The 22,231-nt window shown below is 33.2% G+C and overlaps 1 protein-coding gene across 2 annotated transcripts in view; it reads right to left on the reverse strand.

Moving 5' to 3' along the window:
* Window positions 1-19,261, reverse strand: part of LOC128683639 (G-protein coupled receptor dmsr-1-like) — a 31,373-nt gene extending 12,112 nt beyond the window's left edge. For both annotated transcript variants that reach the window (XM_053769472.1, XM_053769471.1), the window contains exons 1-3: window positions 19,008-19,261; window positions 9,354-10,203; window positions 8,085-8,271 (exon numbers count right to left, since the gene is read on the reverse strand). In XM_053769472.1, the coding sequence (XP_053625447.1) occupies window positions 8,085-8,271; window positions 9,354-10,133 (967 nt within the window). In that variant the 5' untranslated portion in view covers window positions 10,134-10,203; window positions 19,008-19,261. The remainder of the gene's footprint in view (window positions 1-8,084; window positions 8,272-9,353; window positions 10,204-19,007) is intronic.
* Window positions 19,262-22,231: the final 2,970 nt, after the last annotated feature.

Below are 22,231 nucleotides of genomic sequence, written 5' to 3' on the forward strand. Positions count from 1 at the left end.
GGATACATTTCTATGAACTTTTCATACAAATATTGTTAGTCTTTGTAATGCAATACGTGACGAAGTTAAAATTATCGCGCTCGATGAGCCCTCTGAAGTCTAAGGTTACAATTAATTAAAACATTTTGTGTCTTCCTGAGGGATGCTTTACTTTATTCTGGTTTCAACAGCGGAAATACAATTAGCAAAAATCTCAAATTCTAATTTGGTCGATATTAAATCCACAGAATGTCGTAATTATACCTATTGATTTGAAATTACAATATTGTATATGATGATCTCACTCGTACTCCGAGAGACACTACAATAATGTTATGTTTATTTTTCTGCAGTTAACTGTTAAACTTTCTACTAAAATTCTTTATTTTTTAAATTTACGCTGAGAAATAAAAGAAATTAATAAAAATGTGAGGTGGCAAGCAATAGGGTGCAAGGAAGAATCGCCTTAACTGGAACTGCATCAAATCTACCAAAACTAACATCATGGCAAGAAATATTTTCTTTTATTTGTCTTTATCGTCATGATACGCGAGAACGTACTAGAATCACATATTTTATATTCATATAAGGTTTGTCAAGTAGTTATCGATATCACCCTGTCAATGATATAAACCATTTTATCGAGCGTCCGAATTTATGACCTGATAACCGATGCCTTATGTATTTATGCAATACTAGTATAAATAGCTCTATACTCCTTTCTCTTCCCCTTCGTATAGGAAACACTGAAGAGAATAGATAAAGAGAAAAGTTCTATATATTTCGGTAAACCCACCCCTAAGTTGAATGAAATTCCAACAGCAAAACCACAGGGAACGCTATAACTTATTTCATGCCCAACATGTGACGGCTTTCAGCATTCTGAGCGTGGAGTTCAATACGAAGTATGTAGGAATTATAGGTTAAATACATTTTATCCCAAAATCGAGGCCAGTTCCCGAAGGACCTCGAATCATCGACGAGACGGGACATGGGCAATTTATACACATAAATATAAAATATATATAAATACTCATTGTGTAAGAATGTGTCGTGTAGCATTTACGTAGAGGTTGTAGCGTTATATGTATGCAAAAACCAGTTCTAGATTCTAGTGCGGTGCTATTATAAAGGTTAACATCTGATCCACATGAGGTTTAGTTACACACAATATTGCTCCATAAAGAAAACAGTGCTAATAAATATAATACTTACATAATTTGAAATATTACTTATTATATTGTAATTTGTATTCAAAAGCAACCATGGCCGCTCTGATGTTTATGTAGAGAATTGCAAGGCTTGGACTGGAGTTTAGTAGGGATTTGACTTAGTCAACGCTATTTAGAAATGTTGAGAGTGAAGTTTCCTTATCTGAAGCTTTACCTTTTATAATTATGAACCAGTTTAAAAATTAAATAATAATTTCCCACCGATATTTTAACAAATATATGTCAAAGTTAAATCCATTACTAAATATAATTATTTTAGAACTGTTCTGTCTATGAAAAACATGAAATCCTGCCAGCTGAATGTAAAAATCTTTTCCTTAGCCCAATAGACAGATTTAAAAATAAATGAGATCTTTTATTAGTGATATCCATCATGAATATCGCCACATCATTCAAAGTACCTCGCCCTTCGGTATAATATTACCATACCCGTCATTTTTTCCTTTCACAATGTTCCTGCCTTTTGATCGAGAAGATACCGAGCTAATCTACAACCTCTCATAGCCAATCACAGCTACCAAATTGAGCGGAATCAAAGTGCAGTTCAGACGGAAAATAAGCGCTTAAGAATCCGAGGGACCTATCATTAAACTTTGGTCACTTTAGCAAAATGTCACTATCACAAAACGTCATTTCAACACAATGTCACCTTTTTACGGAGAATGTTTTATGTGTTAATATTTTTCTTAAGTTGCCAAATACTGACATTACAAAATCAACTAGATACCTACTAGTATAAGTTGAGATAGTATTAGGTCTCTGACGTATGCTAAAGTGTGCGCATTGGCGGATAGGGCCGCTTTCTTAAAATGTAATTTTAACATATGCGTTTTCTGCGTTGAGTAAAACCTCCTAATTTGGGTAGAAAAGCGGTTGCGGTTTGGTTGGTTCGTTTCTTCGATGTCTAGCAGAGATAAAAAAGTTTTATTGCCGGTTCATCAATGATTGAATCCAAAATCTTCGAACGTGAATATTTTGGGACTGCTGTATTCTTATATAGAAAGTTTACTTCAGTTTTAGGAATAATGTTCAGTGTGTCTGTTTCTAATCGAAGCTCTAAAATGTTATATAGCTGATTTCAAAGATTTATTTAATAATCTTTGTAAAATTTTACAACCGGCCGAGTCACCAAAATTACAAAGTTTATTTTTTATACTAATACCGGGCTTCGCAGTTTCACAACTACCGATTCATCCGAATACAGCGAGGATGAAAGAGAATTTCTTCGTACAACTAACTTACTATAACGAGGAAATATTTGTATTTTAATATGTAGCGAATAAACTCAGCAGACTAACTACTCGACCTATTTGATGATAATAGACCTTCAGGAGTAACATAGAATAAATCTTGACATACAAAGATAGTAAAATCTTACCGTCTTTCAACTTTAGATAAATCAAATTTTCTTTAGCAGTATTTCCCCAAAAGGAAATTTCTCTTCAATCATATATAATCAGGCTGTTATATAATAATAAGGTGGGATACCCATTAAGTTATTTAACGACTCAGTGAGTTAGCTAACCAATACCATGTTATTTATTTTCCGCTTGAGACGGCCGACCTATTTACATTTAATGATTATACATCACTCTGTAAACGTTGAGACTGCCTTGTAATTCGCGAATGAAGTGGTATCTGTTATTGTTACAACGTATATTAGGTACTGTTTACTCATACTGTTACTAAAATAAAGTTAGAGATCGAGGATACAGTAGGTTTACTTTAGCTGTCATAAAAATTGAGTCTCCTACTGATAAGTACATTTGTACTAAACCCGAAAATATCACTAAAAATTGCAGACATATATTTATATAGATCAACAAAAATAAATAAATCAATATATTAGGACAAATCACACAGATTGAGCTAGCCCCAAAGTCATCAAGATCAAACCCTGGACCTCTCGGTCCAGGGGCAAGAACTTTACCACTACGCCACCGCAAAATACAAGTGCTACAAATTCCTCACCTGGATAATGTGGAAAAACTCAGGTGAAAAAAGAAATAACTAAATTTCCCAGTAATTACACATTCTTTTTTATATAAAATACTTCTATCACATATATGCATACAAAACAAACAATAGTTGATGAACAAACAAAACAAACTTGCAACAATAAAAGGAATTAATATTCTGTAGATAGATCCCAAAGTTGGAAAAGAATATCAAGAAAAACATGAAATTGATACAATTGTAATAAAATGCTGGTAGAATTTCAACGAAACCTTATGTAAATAGAACTCTGGGACGTGGGTTATCATTGGAACCTCTGCCTCAGCGGTTCTCAAACTTTTTTTAATATGGAACTCTTTTGGAAAACTAAGCATTTGACAAAGCTCTAAATAAAACTTATCTTATGTAAATACTTACATAGCAGCTGCCATTGGTATATTAGATTTTTAATATTCTTATTTCATAATTTTAAATAATATTTTTTCAAAATTAAAAATCTATTCTGCGTCGAATTTTTAATGTTATAAGGCTAGTATTGTTTTTTTTATCAATATTTTCGCGGAGCTCCAATAGATTGATAAGGTAGCCCTAGGGCTCTACGGAACACACATTGGAAACCGCTGCTCTACCTGACCTTCTGCAACGAAAAATAAGATATTGACATGAAAGACTGCAGTGCGGGGTCTACTTTTATTATTACAATGCCTTTCTCATGTATTAATCCGTCCGCTAAATATGGAACATTTTTATTTGTCAATAGAGATCTATGTATTTGGGATCCTCATAATTATTTTGTTATTAAATTTTTCAAATTAATGTCTCAATCAATTAGTAAATAATCACGTTAAAGGTAAGCGTACTTTCTGAATGTTATTTTAGAGACTTCCGCAGATTGGTAACTTTTGTGTTTGTATATATTTTTTTATTCTTTCTCTTAAAAAAATACATTTTCAGTTTCGCTAATTTACAAGCGTGAGTTGCGCTCATTCCATGCTACATTATTTACGCATGAACTACACCATTTGTAAAAGCCTTGTTCGTAGAAATCGGTATATTGAGGAATTAAATACTGTTCGTTTTCGTAAGTGAATGTTTTCGAACATTTTGTGGTATTTACACGAGACGTAGAAAATGTAGAAAAAGATGCAGTAACTATACAACAGATTGTTTTATTTTCTACAAGCGAATTACTTGCATGTCGTAAAAAATACACTACACACAATAACTATACATACCGCCTATGTCTCTGATAATGATTTCTTTCATATAATCCACGCCAATGTGCCTTCGCCTGACATTTCATTTGATCCTCGCCAATGGATTTCTAAAAAGTTTAAAGGCTCCTGAGATTTATAATGCTGTCTCAATGTTATTCAATATTAGGAAAAATAATTTCTGTAGAAATGTCAGTTAAGTCAGCAGTGAGTATTCTCAACATTGAGACATGTCCAACAGAGCAGCAAATTATATAAGTTTAAATGTTTTATTCTCGAACACCGAGTGCTTAATATTTGTGCAATTATTATATATCTATATCTTTAAGAATTTTTACTTAGCTAGATTTTGACTTTAGATAAGAATCTACTTATTTTTGGCAGTGATGGATGAATTTAATACCTACAATATTTTATTGGTAATCTCTCCGGAGTTGAAAGCAAAAACGATACATTATGTCTTCTAAAAATATAAGTGTAATTGAAATAAGATGTTGCTGCGATCATAAAAAGCAAGTCTCCCACTCTGAATTGCATGATAATGAACTGCTCCTTTTGATTACTACTACTACTTAATAACCGAACACAATGGTGTTGAGAAAAAAAGCAACAATTGTCATCGACAAGAATTGCTACTTCAGGCAATAAAAGTGTTTTCCACTTCTCGTGGTTTGTAAGTTGATCTTTTTACATTAACTAGCTTTTTCCCGCGGCTTCGCACGTTTTTCAGTTCTTAAAAGTAATTGAAGTAAAATTTCAGTTATTCTTTTGACACGTATTCTAAGACTGGTAAAATATATTTATTACTATGATTCAAATTCGTATTAGTTTTTTGTCATCTTTGGTTCAATTCCCCGTTTCCCGCTGCGATTTCCGTTTCGTGTCTCGTTCTGTACCTTGTCCTGTCCCATTTCTTGCAAATTGTCCCATGTCGTTTCACGCAACGTGCCCGTTACGCGTGCCGAACATTTCATGGACATCTCTTCAAAAATAATAAAGTTTCGCTAAATTACATCATTTCCCTAGAGATGCAATTCTCTATTCACTACTATTTCACTAGTAATTTTCAAAATCTAATTAATGTGTTATTATTTTTTACCAATTACAAATTTAAATTTCGAAATATTCTTTCTTAGCGGATGTCTCGTAGTCACATTCTACCTTCCTGCCAAATTTCATCTTCATGAGCTCAGTAGTTTTCGAGATTTCGTGATACGTGAGTGAGTGTTTTTTGCTTTTATATATATATAGATTAACAGGATACCTACAATACATACAAACAAAATAAAAAATAATATAAAAATAACATATAGTAATTCCCCGGAAATCGAAGTAAAAAACGTAACTAAGGGTAAACACCTCTTATTGGAACTGAGCTTTTCAAAGCCCGCCAGCTAATAAAAGACAGATTTTCTTTCAAACAAAGTGAAAATTAAAATGCATTCTAAGGTACATTACATGGAAAATAAAAGTTCGTTCAAAGGAAATGCTCTGCTGAGTTCTGCTTTAAATAGGTACGAATAAAGACAGATAAAAGCTGTTCGAACAACTGTTTTTAAGTACTTGCAAGAATTACGACAGATTATGGCAATGTCGTAAGCGTTTTTACTTTAGTTAAGTAAATAAATACTCAAGTTTAAAAAACCTCACTAACTCAATTCTATAAAATTTTCATCAAATACTAAGACAGAGTTTTCTGTCCCGATTAAACTCGTAATAATTAGTAACCAATTTGTATTCAGTGAAAACATTTAATTAACACTTAATATTAAGAACTTCTTTGTGGCACAAGGAGACTAACCCCGACCTAATTACCTCAAGGAAGTATCGTGAGTTGTACCGACATGAGTTTACTAACTTGGATAATTTTAATTCATTTACAGACTTTCATTGCAAGAGAATACAAAATATAGCCACGTCTTCAACCCTCATAGGGAAATAGAAACTTGGACTTAAAGTCAGGTGCACGCAAATTGCGTAATATTATTTATTTAAGCTTTATTGCACAAAAATACATTTTGTAAATTACAATAGGCGGACTTAATTCTAAGAGCAGAAAGTTTATTGTATTTAATTCATAACGCAATCATAGACAATGCATATTTTTTTGTTTTAGTCTATGCAGCCAGGCTCAGACACGCATACGTAGTCGGTCAATATCAGCCTTATGGCTTACTATATGGAAACAGAAAATCGGAGATAAGCAAAAATTGTAGAAACCTGTCTAAAAATATTGAACAGCATTCATAAAATTCCACCGAGTCGTCAACACGTGATTGTATCTCAGACATCTAAAAATTTTAACTTATTATAAATTTGGTTATAAGGGGTTTATCCCATCATTAGAACAGTTAATTTACAAACTAGCATCAGCTCGTCGGCTTAAGGAATTAATGATGTAAACCAAACACGACTGCATCTCGCTTTCAGCCGACGTCTGACAAGGAGTAATTACGAGAACGAGTAATGTTTTGATAACCGTGGACGGTGGCTGCTTGCTTAATGAGCACTGGATCACAACTGTGGCAAGTTGGTAGTAATTATATTTCTTCTCAGCAGCACTTTAATGTTAGTAGTTTGTAACATTGGTAAATATTGTTTAATTAGTTATATATTTAGAATACGTGGAAAAGTATCTATGAAGATCTAATTTCTGTGATCACCGAGACTATTTGCTACTAATTCAAAAGGAATTAAGTAAGCCTCGGTGTTGCAGAAGGATTTGGTCTCAACTTCGGATGACCATAAAACCGCTCCAAACTAAGACTGATTATATCAATCAATAATCACTTATTCACGAGTGGTTTCATATAGTAGTTCAATATATATTTGTTTTATAGGAAAATATTTTCATTTCAGAAAATTGTACTACTACTTAGTACCTATATATTTAAGACTCCGAAATTTTAATAAGTAAAAGACATGCGTGGCTTTACCCAACAATTTGTATATTATGTTGTTTTTTTGTAGTGGCGAAGAGGGTAACAGAAAAAGACATCTTGAAAGTTTTTTTATGTCTATGGGTAAAATGTGAAAGTAAGTCTCGTTTGAATCGAATAGTAAAATGATATCAACAAATAAAACTACGAGCAGGATATGGAGTAATGATATCCTTACCAAGATACTTGTTAGTTGTAAACAACAACTATAATCGAAGAGTAAAAATTTAATTAGTTATTTGGAAGTGACTCCCACATCGTCGTCGGCTTACTTTTACAGCCCCGACATTAAATAAATCACTAAATGGTAGATCATGATCTTGTTTTATACATCTCCAAACTGTGAAACCTTCATAGTGGCAACATAGTGGCTTCATTAATGGCAACAGAAATGTGGTGAAGGTCTATATATTAGCTGATTATAACATGATATACTTACTTACATTATTATATAAGTTATTTGCTTAGTGGATATCTGAATATTATCGATGGCACAAGTTATAATTATTATCATATTTTAATTGAGTCTTTGTTATACATAAAATTAATCTAAAATTCTATTCTTGCTCAAGATTACAAGATCTAACTCTTCTTCAACTACCCATTTTATACATATACGCAGCTTTCTCCAGTGTTAGTCTATATTGACCACGGGTCATTAACTGAAATCTATTCCAAATTTCATCAAAATCCACCTCGCGTTTTAGCCGTTAGAGCGCGGCAGACTTTTCCATTTATAACAATTATAAAGAATTGATACTCACCAAAGGAATAATAGCATACACCAAAGAGGTGCGGCGCGATGGCAGTCAAAAGGCCAAAGAGGGCCTGCGGCAGCTCGGTGGCCAGGAAGAGGCCCAGCAGCGCCACCAGCATGCGAGTGGTCCGGTCGGTCCTGCCTCCGCCACCGCGCCTACCCTGCCCTTCTTCGTTCAGCCGGGTCTTCTCGCCCTAAACATTACAACGTGAGACCCATGCTTTTTTTTTAATATAATCTTTCATAAATAATCACTAACCACAAACATTTACTGACATAAGATCTCTTCTTCTTTTACTTAGTATGTGATTTCCTCTATATTTTATTTATAATATAAGCTATCAACCTAAAGACTTTTAGGGAACCAATTTCAGTTTTGTCATCACAGACAACAATCCATCACAGACAACAGAACCTATTATCCATACTAGCTCTACAATTTAAAGTTTCATTTGTATGTAGACAAAGTTAAAATACTTCAAGGCGGAATTCTAAATGTCGATATTATCAGAACGTCTAGCTGGTATATGTCCTATGCGCGGATAACGCAAATCAGATCTGGAGAAAAGTTTATTATCTTATCCATGAGGATCTATAATAATATTATTTATTTGTTGCAAAATTCTAAGAAATGCAAATGCGAAAAGGATAATTTATAATTTGGATATGTTATTTTTATAGTAAACATATGTTGGCAAAAAGTATAAAGTAACTATTTTCGTATATTAATAAATCAATATCACATTACGTCATAGATATATAAAACTACTTTCATTTAGAAAACTTGTAGGTAGTAGGCCCTCGAACTAAGACTACTATCCGCTGTGCAATTTTCTTCGTTTTATTTTTCAAAGTGGTTTTATGTGTGTGTCTCTGCAAAGAAATCTAGCTGGAAGAATAGTTCTCTAAATATTTTTTGTCTTCGGATACTACTTACCTATTATCATTTAAGTTCTTCGAATGTTTCAATATACAATTAGGTCCGAATAAAAATTTATCCACTTTAAGCTACAGAAACCATAGGTATCATTTCTTGTCATTTATGTGTTTCAATACTTGTAACACACAAATAACAAGAAATGATACTTACGATTCATGTTTCTCTTCTGTAACTTTTTGGTCTCATAGGTACACGTATTGTTAGTATTGCAAGTGTTGTACGTAAATACAAAAAAAATTCTTACTATACATGCATTCTTACTATGCATGTAGTTTTTACAAAAATGAAGTGTAGTTTAGGTACGGATAGTTAAAACAATACCAAACATCGAATTACCTCATGTGTTGTTATAGCTGATTTCTTTAGTAACTTCTGTCTTCTTCTGTCACTTGATTTCATTTTTAGTATTAACAAAACACTTAAAATAGACAACACTACACACGGAATCAGTTTTATAAATACACTGTATATCCAAAATATGGCAGTCAACAAATCTTCATTGTCAGTCATTTGCAGAGCGTACGCCGGCTCGCGGTTGGTAACATTCGCAATTTCTGTATCATTCCACGTCAAGTTATCACTTTTTTGGGGTAACACAGTTTCACGAATGTTCATAGCAAAATATATAGGAAGACATAATATTGGACAAACGACGTAAGCCACCGCTATTGCTATATTAGTGTTCCTTTTGTTACACAAAGTCCTATTCTTCTGAGGAAACTTTATCGCGATGAATCTCCAGACGGCGAGAGTTATCGTCAGCCAGATAGAGATCGTGTGGAAGGTTTGGCTGAAAATTGAATGAAAGTAAACGAATACAGCCCACCCGTATGTGTTTCGGTTGTGTTCAGACCCGATTTTGATATAGATGTGTAGAGCGAAGGGAATGTAGTCGATCATGACTAGAAGGTCGGCGACAGCGAGACCGGTTAGTATGGAGTTAGTGGAGGATGTCATTTCCTTCCGACTGAGGACGGCTATGTTCACGGAGTTCGCAGCAGATCCAAGTAAGCAGATGATGAGGGAAATGTAGCCGTGGAACTGAATGTAGACTTTCTGAAAGTCTTGCCCGCCCGGCACGCAGTACGCGACGTCCTTTGCTCCTTCGCTTGACATCTTGAATGTCGATGTCTAGTTTCTCGTCAGTCGCCACTTATTTTTCATTATCTTCTCTGATATGCGTTATCTGAAAGGATAGAAATAAAGATATAATTTATTAATCTCGTTTCTGTTCTGCAATAGAACTATTTTTCAAGTTTACTACCGACCATAACATTTTACTATCGTCAGACTACGTAATGGTTTTCACTTGCATTCTATTATTCCTAAACTTTGTAATATAACAATTTAAAATCTTTCCTATCCATTGTTTGGTATTTGCGACATCGTAAATCATTTTTGGAATATCCTAATAAACGTCACTTGTTACTCCAGATTCATTTATTGGGGCATATATTCTGATTTATTAAAACTATCTAAGAAATAGCTATAAATCACGTGCTTGGGACGATCGCAATATTATCACACGGAATTTTATTCTTATGATATTCGTATATGGAAAACATATACTATATTTATACTATAGTATATGTTTTCCATATACGAATATCTATACTATATTTATGATTATGATATTCGTATATGGAAAACATAAACTTTCACGCTGCACGTAAACAAAAGATACATCGAACAGTCTTAGGGCCAAGTTGCAACGTCACCAGCTCGTAGCGTCTCGCTTGGCGTGCTAATCTAAATAAGCAAGCTATATCCCTTGGAGCGAATGCTGCTGAAAATAGAACTAGCAGCTGGACGCTGCACTGGAACAATTAGGGAGTATCAGCCAATTAGGGAGTAGAACTGGTTTGATTTATCTACAATCGGATTTTCTAAAGAGCTTGAACTTGGCCATTTTTTTGTCCGTTCGCGTGAAAAATAGTATATATATGACTAAATATATATATGTGCTTGATATAATAAATTATTTAAAAATAGGTTGTAAAGATTTTTCTGGATTTCCTCAATTATATCCATGCACTTCAAACATTCGTCCTTATTTGGTTCTCCCAAATCTCAAATGGTCATGAGACTGATGAGGTCGTCTCAAATTCAACAATTTTAAACCAAATAAAGTCTTATTGTATCAAAATTCCCAGACAGTAATATAACCCGGGTTACTGACAGAAAATCCCGGTATTAGTGGATAATGAAATTTATCTTGTAGGTTTGAAAGTCATCTTCATTTCATTCTACCTCATTGGCATAGACTAGACATGTAGCGGACTCAGACCTAACTGACGATGATTTATGTTCTCTTCGAGCTTATTATTCGATTATAAATTAAACAATATTTTTTTCAAAAATGTCATTTTTGCCACATGCATCAGAGATATATTGTATCAGAGAGATTTTATTTCATTCAACACGTGACAAAAATATCATATTCGTGCTGTAACCGTTGAGCAATATCCTGGTCGTGAGCAGATACTGGGCACGCAGTTAGGTTTCCATGCTTATCATAATAATGCATGGAAACAGAAGCGACATGGAAAATTTCAACTCCGTAGGTTAAGCAGAAGTAAGTGAAATGTTACTTAAAAGATTTGATTGATTTGACAAACATCGGGATTGATGGAACTAAATAAAAGATTATGAAAATGTGCTAAATAGTAGATTTCTATGTCTCTCTTTCTCTCATCGGCGTTTTTTCGGTTTCTTCCTCAGCCGTTGAGCGTCGGAGCCCAGGATCAGTAGAATTTATTAATATTCTAGGAATTAAGAAGGGTATCTATGACATTACAAATTCTTTTTACACAAAGTTGATCTTTGCTTACATGATCTAAACAAAAATAATAAAAATAGCTACATGTAAAAGACAGAAAATGTATTATGAAAAAAATTACAATAAAAAATACGGCTGCCGTTCTCAACTTAGATTCATTTAACGAGAGAGAAACAGATTATATATACAATCATGAGCCGTGAAAACATTACACCCCTTTTGACAGTCTTGTAATTCAAATGAGTATTACAAGTAGGCTATACCTATATTTACGTTCCTTCTATGTTTAATTTTTATTTGTTGGCGTTAAGATACTTACGTTAAGACGTTTGTCTTTGCAAGTATTTTAAACTATTAGTTTAGATATATTTACGGCAGCTCACTATGAACACTTGTGAAGGTATAAAAACGCTCACCAGAACAAGTAGCTACCTACAAGGTTCATGCATATAAACAGAATGCAAACACAATTTATTTGATACACGTACGACACGTGTTTACTTTTGCGACAAATATATCATTCAAATATTTCATTGTATCTAAATGGCAGCTCAATACATGTCCCATTTGTTTGCACGTGAATAGTTAAAAAGAGATTACTCTGTCTCAATATTTGGCAAACAAACAATAAGACGTAACTTTAATGTTTAACGACTTCTGGCGGATGAATTTTTAATGCCTGATTAAAATGCATGCCCAGGATGCAGTACAGGTATGGAATAATTCGTTTTATGTCGAAATTTAGAAATTACTAATGTTTAAAATATATATTATTGCCAAAATTATTTCCACTCAGGTCCAGAACGATGTTATTTTACTAATAGTTAAATTTGAGTTAGTAGCTCTATCTATGAAAACATTTCAATTAGAATATGTAAAGATAAAATTAAACTGGATTGTCTTCTTTTTTAGCTATCTATTTTCCTATGAAAATTTTGACCTTTTTAGATAAAATTTTGAATATAATATAAAAGCTTTAGAATTATATGTAATAAATTTTTGAGTCAAGTGAAGATAAATCTATGAAAATAAAAATATTTTAGGAGACCTGTATTTTTATGATGTTTTGTTAATACCTATAAAAAAGTTCTATCGAACCATGAAGATCAAAGCCTTTTATTGGCTTGAACGTTAAAAAGAATAAACCTATATTTCATAATATCCTAATTGTTTGAATTCGAAAACCACGACGAAAGAAAATGATAGGTATTGTTCAGAACACGAGCCCATACATTACAATATTAACAGCGTAGAGTACATTCTTGTAACAGGCGATATTTGAATACTTTCTGAATATGACGAATATGTCAACACATGTGCGATTTGAGAAATTAATGCTTCCATATGCAGAACCTTGGTAGATCGCGGTTCGGTGACCACCCAGGGTGCTAAATACAAAGAGCCAAAAATGTGCCAATGAGCAGACTGAATGTTGAATGATCGGCCGCCCTATAACGACAGACTTATTTGAAGTAATTTTTTAATCAATACAATTATTAATCATGAATTATCATTGACGTAACTATTAGGCACCTACTATTGAACTAGGATACTATGCAAATAATTTAAAACAAGATCGCAAAACAATAGAGTCTAATCACAACTCGAATTACGATTTGTGAAAATTTTCAGCCATTCTACAGTACATTGTGTAGCCAAGTTGTTAGTCACTCACTTCGCCCGCTTACTATTCGCCCGAAAGGGAAAATCCATAGGTAATATACGTCTATATCTGCTGCTGGACGTATTGTTATGAAATTTGGTAGACGGGTAAAAATAACCTAGAATAACACATAGGGATTTTTTTTATCCCGTAATTCCCACAGGTGCGAAGCTCTAGCCGGGACTCAGCTACTAACTAAATTGCCAGTACGCTCAGTTGGATAAATGCCGATCGATGAATCTTATAGATAAATCTAACATGGTTTTTTGTCAGCCAATAAAGGCACTTAAGATACGAATAAAGCTTCCTTGTGAAGTGTCGACTATTCTACCACGAATAAAGGTTCTTACGACTGCAATAAAGTGCAAGCTTGATCCGCTCGACTGAAATTGAGTTCTATTTGGGTCATACGAGGTAATTTCGAGCTGATAACTACTCGAGCTTGATTCGATTGCGAATTGCGACGCAGTGATATTAGGCTGCATACGTTAACACCATATTTCCGAATAAATATATATTTGAATGAATTAATTGCATACTTTAATTACACTACATATTAACAGTTTTCTTTAAATCGAATATTATACAGATTTGAGTTGTAAGACCGTTGTATTTCGCAATATTTTATTTTATGCAATTATCTTGCATAGCTCGATACAGCGCCCACAGACATCATAAACTAACTATCATCATGTTTTATAGTACGATTAAATGCTATATTGACCTCTATACTAACTACTATACTAACCCTTGTTGTTCTGTTGTATAAGTCACATCGCTGCATGCGGAGATGTACAAACTTATAGAAAGCTAATTTGATAAATTAAAAATCCTCATTATTCTAACCTTTACATTTTTATTTATTATGATAATGCCAATTTCCGTAACAGGTAAGGTCAGGTACCTAAGTACAAAAACATACTTCCAAAAGTCAACACGGTTTGTTCTTTGATTCACTTAACGTGTTGACTGAATCAAAGAAGAAACCTCGTTTTCCGTGATGGAAAATTTGCTCTCATCGTTACATAACTGAGTCGACGACAAAGTTAAACTTAATTTTGCGGTAACATTAAGACTAACTTCCATATTCCTACGTTAAACATTTAGCCGCTGACACCTAGCACCTAGTTCTGATAATAATATACTTAGAGAGAACACCGAACACAAAACAAAATGTTGGATTTGGACTGTCATCGTTGAATACTCTTTATTCAAACAGACGCAAGCCCAAATAATTCTAAATGCACAAACGTTGATATTCACATTTTATTGGACATAACATTCTTTTTGGAATACTATCATCTCCAAATGACTATAACAATGTCAAGATTTTATTTTGTAATTCCTTCTATTTACTTCCAATAAGTGAAAACACTGATAAAATAAAACCAATCAAACACGTTTCCCGGGTTAAATCGTATGAGATTAAGCAAATGGAAGTTGTTAACTAATTTCCCATTTGTGCAGCCTCCAATCACGAAGCGGGCAGTCACATTATACGAGCGTACTGCGTCAAGTGTATGATAGCCATCTGATCTAGGTCACAATCACTCCAACTAAAGACCTTAAATGTATTCCGAACACGTTTACTGCTAACTACATTCAGACATCAATACCATACTGAACTAAACATTTAGTATAGGTAAATTTGCAATAATACTACAGTCTGTCAAGAAAGTAAAGAAATCGGATTTTTAATAAACTAAATTTTTGGTTGATAAACTTTTTGATAAACAAAATAGTTTCATAGTAATGGCTTTTATAATTTCATATCCCACCCACGACTTAATTATTATGATTAGTAACGGAATTGGAGCACGATGAAGAAACGTAGTTAATTAAATCATTCTAAATTGAACTTCATTATTATTTCTATGAATTTATTTATTACTAATGATAATTACTTAGTAATATTTTTTAACAAATCAAGTTAAATTCGGTAATTAAGGCAATATTAATACTCTGACAAAGGTAGGTTATAGATTTCTGTAGATTTGCCTCTACTTATCAATATTAGTTTTAGTAGTAGTAGTTAGTAACTTAGTTGCTTTTTCAAAATTTTCTATGAAATAGTTGAAGTGAAACAAAACCATTAGGAAACATACGTATAAAATTGATACAGATTATTTTGATTAGTTATTATAAGAAAAGATTTTTTGAAAAGCCTAAAATCCTATATAGTCGTAGAACTTGTAAAGCGCAACGGAAACACAGGGAACAAATACTAGAGATGCACCGGCCCGGCAACCAGCAAAGAATGTACTCTTTACCTGTCCTCTCTCCATACATCCTGTGTCGGCGTCTCTAGCATTTGTCCCCGTGAAATTTTCACAAACTACTTTTACTACTACTTATCTATCTACTTTAACTCGAGAAATATGAACGCATAGATAAAACTACCCTACTTCATGTCAACAGTCAAAAGGTCAGTTTGCCTATCCGGAAGTATTGTGTTGGCCTCGGAAAGGCTGATCTAGATGTCGCGATAAGAATAAATAAGGTGAAAGATGCCTCTTTAAATATCCCTTCAAAAGAATGACGCAGCTTTGTTTCAACAAAAAGTCACATCGGAATCAAAGTAATTGGTAGCTTTTCGTAGACACATAATAAGTACCTAACTTCTTGATTCTGTGAATCTAAATAACCTTACCTAATTAAAAAATAAAAGTTACCTAATTTGGATAATGATAGTCTCATAAACTGATCTCAATTTGTGAACAAATTACGCTGAGATACATGGTCTCTGGTACAATGCAACAAAGAGCTAAAGAGCTAGAGCTTTTAAATATTTACCGCCAAAGACAGAGAATTCTGTGGTCCCACTCATGTTACTTGGCCCTGAAACTAGTTTCGCAGTTAAGTATGTACTTGCGTAACAAACATAATCTTACTTACATACTATTACTGTCCGAAATAAAGTATTTTTATTAGCATATCAGAAGCACAAGCATATCAATATAAACAACTTTATTTTTTCATCTTTCATGTCGAACGTCTTGAAATATTTTATGTTTCAGTACGTAGCGTAACGAGCTAACAATAGAAATACTCTTACATAATTCATCTCTAGAGGAAGACATCAACTACTCAATTTATTTACGGTTTTCACAGATTTATTCCCTATACCTATACATATGTTGTAAGACAATTCTTCTTGTTAAATTTCTTGGAAGTCACGCTTGCGTGTACACGTGCGTTAAATTTCCATACAAATTTGCTATGTACGTGCTGGATACGAAGTGAATGAAAGAAAAATCATTTGTTCGAAAAACATACAAAAACCAAACATGACGCGTCAATGAAACAAGCAGGTGAACTCAAGACTGATTCATTTATTGACCGATGTAAATCTACCTACTACACAATTTTATAAATATCATCACAATAAGGGTTCAATTTTTATTTTTGAGGTACGGAACAATAAGCACATGAAAATATTTAAGTATTATAAAACAATAATATAGGAATTTCAAACAACATTTACTACTACAACCATATGTATACTCGAGTAAGTCACTCAGCTACATGTAAAACCGTTTTTGTTTGGCGAATAATAATATAATTTGAGCAGACTTTGAGCTTTGACCCTCCTCTATTTATTCAAAATGATTATGTAAGCGGTAAATGGGTCGCCCGCATTATAATGTTTGTGTGTACTGTACGTTTACGCGGGTTAAGCACGTGTCAAGTGAGAAAGAAATAAAGAAATCGTTTTTTTTTTTGCGAGTTGTAACTATTTTACTATAGTACATTGTTCATCGAGAAATGAGTGTCACAGATTCTAACGAGAGTGTATGTTGAGACCAGAGATGAGTAGTCGAGGGTCGCAAACACACGAGTTGTGAATCGTACTTTCTTTCGAGTGATAGTGCATAGTGCTTTATCATCGGCCGGCCTACGAAGATAATGAAAATAATACAATAAAATACAATTTCTAATGCATAAATAATTACAAAACATCCATCAAATATTCACATTAGTTCGTTTTTTCTTAATAGAATTATATTTTTTGCAAATCTGCAAAAAAATAGAAACTCATTGCTGTCAATATTGATGTAACGCAACGAAAATGTGTTTGGACGAAATTTATACAGATAAATGACGTTTGTATGCAGCGATGTTCACATTTATTTCGACCGGGTTATAAATAATTCCCAAGAGGAACAAAGGACTTTCATACAATATTTCAGACCGATTTTTGTTCGACTTCAATAACATACTTTCACTTATAAGTTCAAACGTGGAATTTGATTCTTTCAAATCAGGTGTCGTAAAAAAACCTTTTCTTCTTTTTTGCTTTTACCACAGGTGTAGGCCTATTACAAAAACTAGTGATATAAAAAATTATAATATGCCTTTTAATGTAAAAATACCCGTGAAAAATACGGGTCTCATGGGTAAATTTTTATGCTTATAGTATAGTATAAGCATATAAATTTATGCTTTAATGTAACACGGCATACTGTACTATGGCATAATGATTTTTAAGCATAACGTTCTTACGCGTAATGGTTTACGCATGACAATTTGAACCATAACTTACCTAACCTAAACCAACCTAAAAGTTAATTATGCCAAAAATCAATTATGCCTTAGACCTATTATGCCAAAATCGTTATGGCAAAGAACAATAGGACAAAATAGTTTATGCGATAAAAATTAGCCACGAAAAATACCTATACAAGATTCGAAAACGTCATGAAACATCACACTTTAGAAAGACATGGTATGTACGACTTCGACAAATAGGTACCTAATGACGACGCGTATCGCGACGTCAAGTTACTATAGAGTTATTTTTGTTGTAGAAGAAAAATAATTTCCGAAAGGGAAAAAGACCACACGATGATATGAGCTTTAGATAGAAAAGATAAAACGAAGTTAGGGACCTCCGGCAACGGGATCATAAAAATAAATAAAAAACTTGGGAAATAAATAAAATACAAAAATAACCTAATATAAAATAACTTAATATTAAGTACGCCGCGCAAAATGCGGCCCAACAAGACATCAACAAAATAAATTTTTATAATTTGTCACGTAACATTTAATTTGTTGGCCTCAAAGGAACAGGTTGTCAGCTCCTACAAAATGTCTAGATATTTAAGTTGGTAAATTGACAAGTAGCTAAAAAAATGTATACGCAAATTGGTAATTTGAAGTACTGAAGATGATAATTTACACAAAATACTCCCACTTGGTAAAGAGCTAATAACTTTAATAAATAGATCATTTAGGATTAAAATCATGATATGACATGAAAATGGAATCGAAATAGAAAAGAAAAAGTGAACAGTAAATCAAATTGTTAACTCCGAATATGACAACCCTAAATAAACAATCTATTGTATTCTCTACCTTAACTTATAGGTATACGTCGATGGGTAAGAATAATAATATTTATCAACGGATTTAAGCTCAGAACAATATTTATTGTCTTTGTAATTACAGACTTACGATTAAATGATTTGGGTATCTAAAGATACTTTGTAAGTTCCGGTAAGTAAGTGATAATTGATGAAAAAAATAAAAACATGACTATACTTACTCAAGATTAAATGCATTTTTTTTATGTTTTTAAATTCACGACATCACTTTCAGTCAAAATTTCAGCAAACACAAGAATAAATAGATAGAGAACTGTTTATTGTTCTTATTTTGTAAAACTCCCGTCTTTAAACTGGCATTGGATAAGGAAACTTAATTTCAGCAGAGGCTGTGGCTGAAATGATAAGAGTATTCGCGGACAGAGTTCGGTGGCGAGCGCGGCGCGAGCGACACGTCCGCCGGCGTCATAGTGACTGCCAGTTTGGTCTGCCAGATGATCTGGTTCTGAAGGCCCGCGGCGTGGGCACATGATAGCTTATCTACCGGCAGACTGACGGGCTGCCCTAATACCTGAGAAGCAGCCTTGTCAACAACAAATATGATGTATGAAAATGTCTTTAAACATTTTCTGTGCTTTTGACGCTCTAGATTACTTTCCAATATTCAATATAAATATCAGAAAACCATATCAGGCATTTTTTAAATGTAAAACAGGCATTTTTGTTTTTAACTGGCCTTCCATGACTACCGTGTAGCCTATGCATTTGTAAAAAATAATAAAAAGACTACAATAATGCAACTTCTGACTTATCAGCAAGCGCATAACTATAACACTAACTTTGCACGTGCCAAAAAGTTGATTCTGTGAAATCCATAAAACTTTGGAAACCAATCAATCCCGTTCAAAATATTGGCAGGTATGCATTGAACATGGGTAAATAATATAAGAAGAAACTTAACTAAGTAGTGTTGTTTGAATCTCTACTCAATAATGTCTCAGTCAATGTTCAGAGACACATAATGTTCAGAGACACATATTGCTTAGGAAATCAGAAATCGAACATTTTTCATCACTCATCGAATGTTCATAATGCTAATTTCTAGTTTCTGTTAGTTATTTATCGTAGCTGTAGTTGTTCATAAATATGAGTGGCAAACTTTAAAAAAATATGTGTTATAATATATGTAGAGTTGTAAAGTCATCATCAAACATAAAGCCAACGTATTAAAATTCATCTAAAACATTAAATAATAATACTAGCTTTGATTTTCATCAATCGAATTTAAAAAAATATTCCCGGAACTCAAAGTTCTCATAGTTTGAATAGATATATTTGAAAGTTATCTAAGGGGCAGTCATGCTCGTCCTATCATGAAATCTATTGTTCTCAGACGTACAAACTATGTATATTGACGTTAATCTAAACCCCAAACTTTAATGATTAAGTCTCCAGATATTTCCAAATAGGCTTAAGTTACGACAATTCAAATCAGAATGTTATTTTAGACGAAATAGTTACTCGAGATTGCTTCCTTTACACAGTATTACTTATTTTATAACGAGTTCATGTTATCATCTGCGACACAGAATACATACAACGTCATCATAATTTGCCAATTTTAGTATCCTCGTTGCTGTGGAGAACGGTAAGGAGATTGAGGCTATAATTCAATTGAAATTAATATTTCAATTGTTTACAGGTAGAAAATTCGTGGATATAATCAATAAAACGGAGTTTTTAGATGGTGGATAAAAATCCTATCATACTTCCACTATTCAATATTAATAACTAGAGATTAGTCATTTAATATTTATAAGAGGTAGGCTACATTGCCATGGATTTGTTTAAAAAACCAGAAAGAGTTGATCGGTGCGGAGCGCTGAATATTTTACACGCTTCCGAAAAAGTCTCGACCTAAAAAAGTTTAGACATGACCTTAGAGAAGGACCTTAGAGAGGAGAGTAAACTAGCTTTTGCCCACAACTACGTATGCGAGTAAAAATCCATTTCCCGTGGGAATTTCAGGAAATTCCTTCTTAGTGCTCCTCTATATGCGATGCGCGAGATGGCGCTGCGTTGTAAACATAGGCTCTGTGATAAATAAACTTTTAAAATTTCCAAAGTAAATATTAAGATCTCGAAGTGACTAAATTGTGATCTATGGACTGTGATTCTCATGTGGTAGTGTTTGTGACTGAAAATAACAGTGAAATTCTAATAAACAAAGGACAAAATTACTTGTGCTTATAAAAAAGCTATTTCACAAATTACGTGCAAATAAACAATCAACAAGACTGTGAAGTGATTACATAAACAAAGTTATTAATAAACTTTACACATAACGTGAATATTATTTGTAAATAGTGAAATTTAACAAAAGTGATACAAAATCTCTTTGTTCTCCAATGGTCCAATCAATTCAAACCTGTATGAGTCATTATTTAACGATCTTACTTATAAAGTTCGTAAAGAAGTACGCAATTTGCCAATGTTACTAAGGATCTAATTGGCCGAGCGGTTAAGGCAAGCGGTTCAGACTCGGAGAGCACCGGTTCGATCCCCATCAGCATCCGCAAGTTTTTTTTTTTTTTTTTGAAATTTAAATTTGAGATTCGTCATCACCACGGGCGAAAAACAAAATTGAAGACGGAAGATAATAAAAGCGAAGCTGCACTGACATCGATATTCTATTTATTAAAATTATTAGTTTGGCTACTGGACAAGAGATGGCGCCATCTGTCACAAATAATGTATGTGAAAAATGTAAAAGGGAGATAGAGAGTAAATATTTTTTAACCTGCACCGTATGTAAAAAGCATTTTGACCTAGAATGTACCGGAACAGAGAAACGTTTTTTCTCAACTATGACTTGCGAGCATAAAAAAACATGGCGATGCATGTTTTGTTTATCCAGTATGCAGCGTTCATCTTCTCCTAAACTTCAAGATAACATTACATTTAGAGCAAATCGCAAGGCAAATATACAGTTGCAAAATTCATTCGAAGTACTCTCTGACACGATATCTGAGGAGGATGAAGAATATGCTTCATTTTGTGAAGAAAATGTGACTAAAAACTGTCCTAAATGTGATACTAATAAATCTTGTGAGACAAATGAATTAAGAAATATAATAAGCGCTTTAGAAAACCAACTGAAGCTGTCAAAAACTAAAATAGATTACCTGGAATCGGAAAATAAATCATTAAAAGATCTGCTCTCTAGGAACAATAACAAGTCGGTGTTAAGACAATCTTATGCAGGATGTCCCCCGAAGTCAGATAACAAGAAACAAACTCTGAACACAAAACCACTTGATTCCTCAACATCAACTTCTCAAATTATCGAACAAGATAAATATTTTAACCAGCCGAAACAATCAAGAAAATCTCGAAAGCATAAATTACTCGTCATAAGCTCGAATAATAAGCATAAAATTTTATC

This window comes from Plodia interpunctella, chromosome 3, assembly GCF_027563975.2.
Source record: "Plodia interpunctella isolate USDA-ARS_2022_Savannah chromosome 3, ilPloInte3.2, whole genome shotgun sequence".
In the NCBI taxonomy this organism is placed as follows: domain Eukaryota; kingdom Metazoa; phylum Arthropoda; class Insecta; order Lepidoptera; family Pyralidae; genus Plodia; species Plodia interpunctella.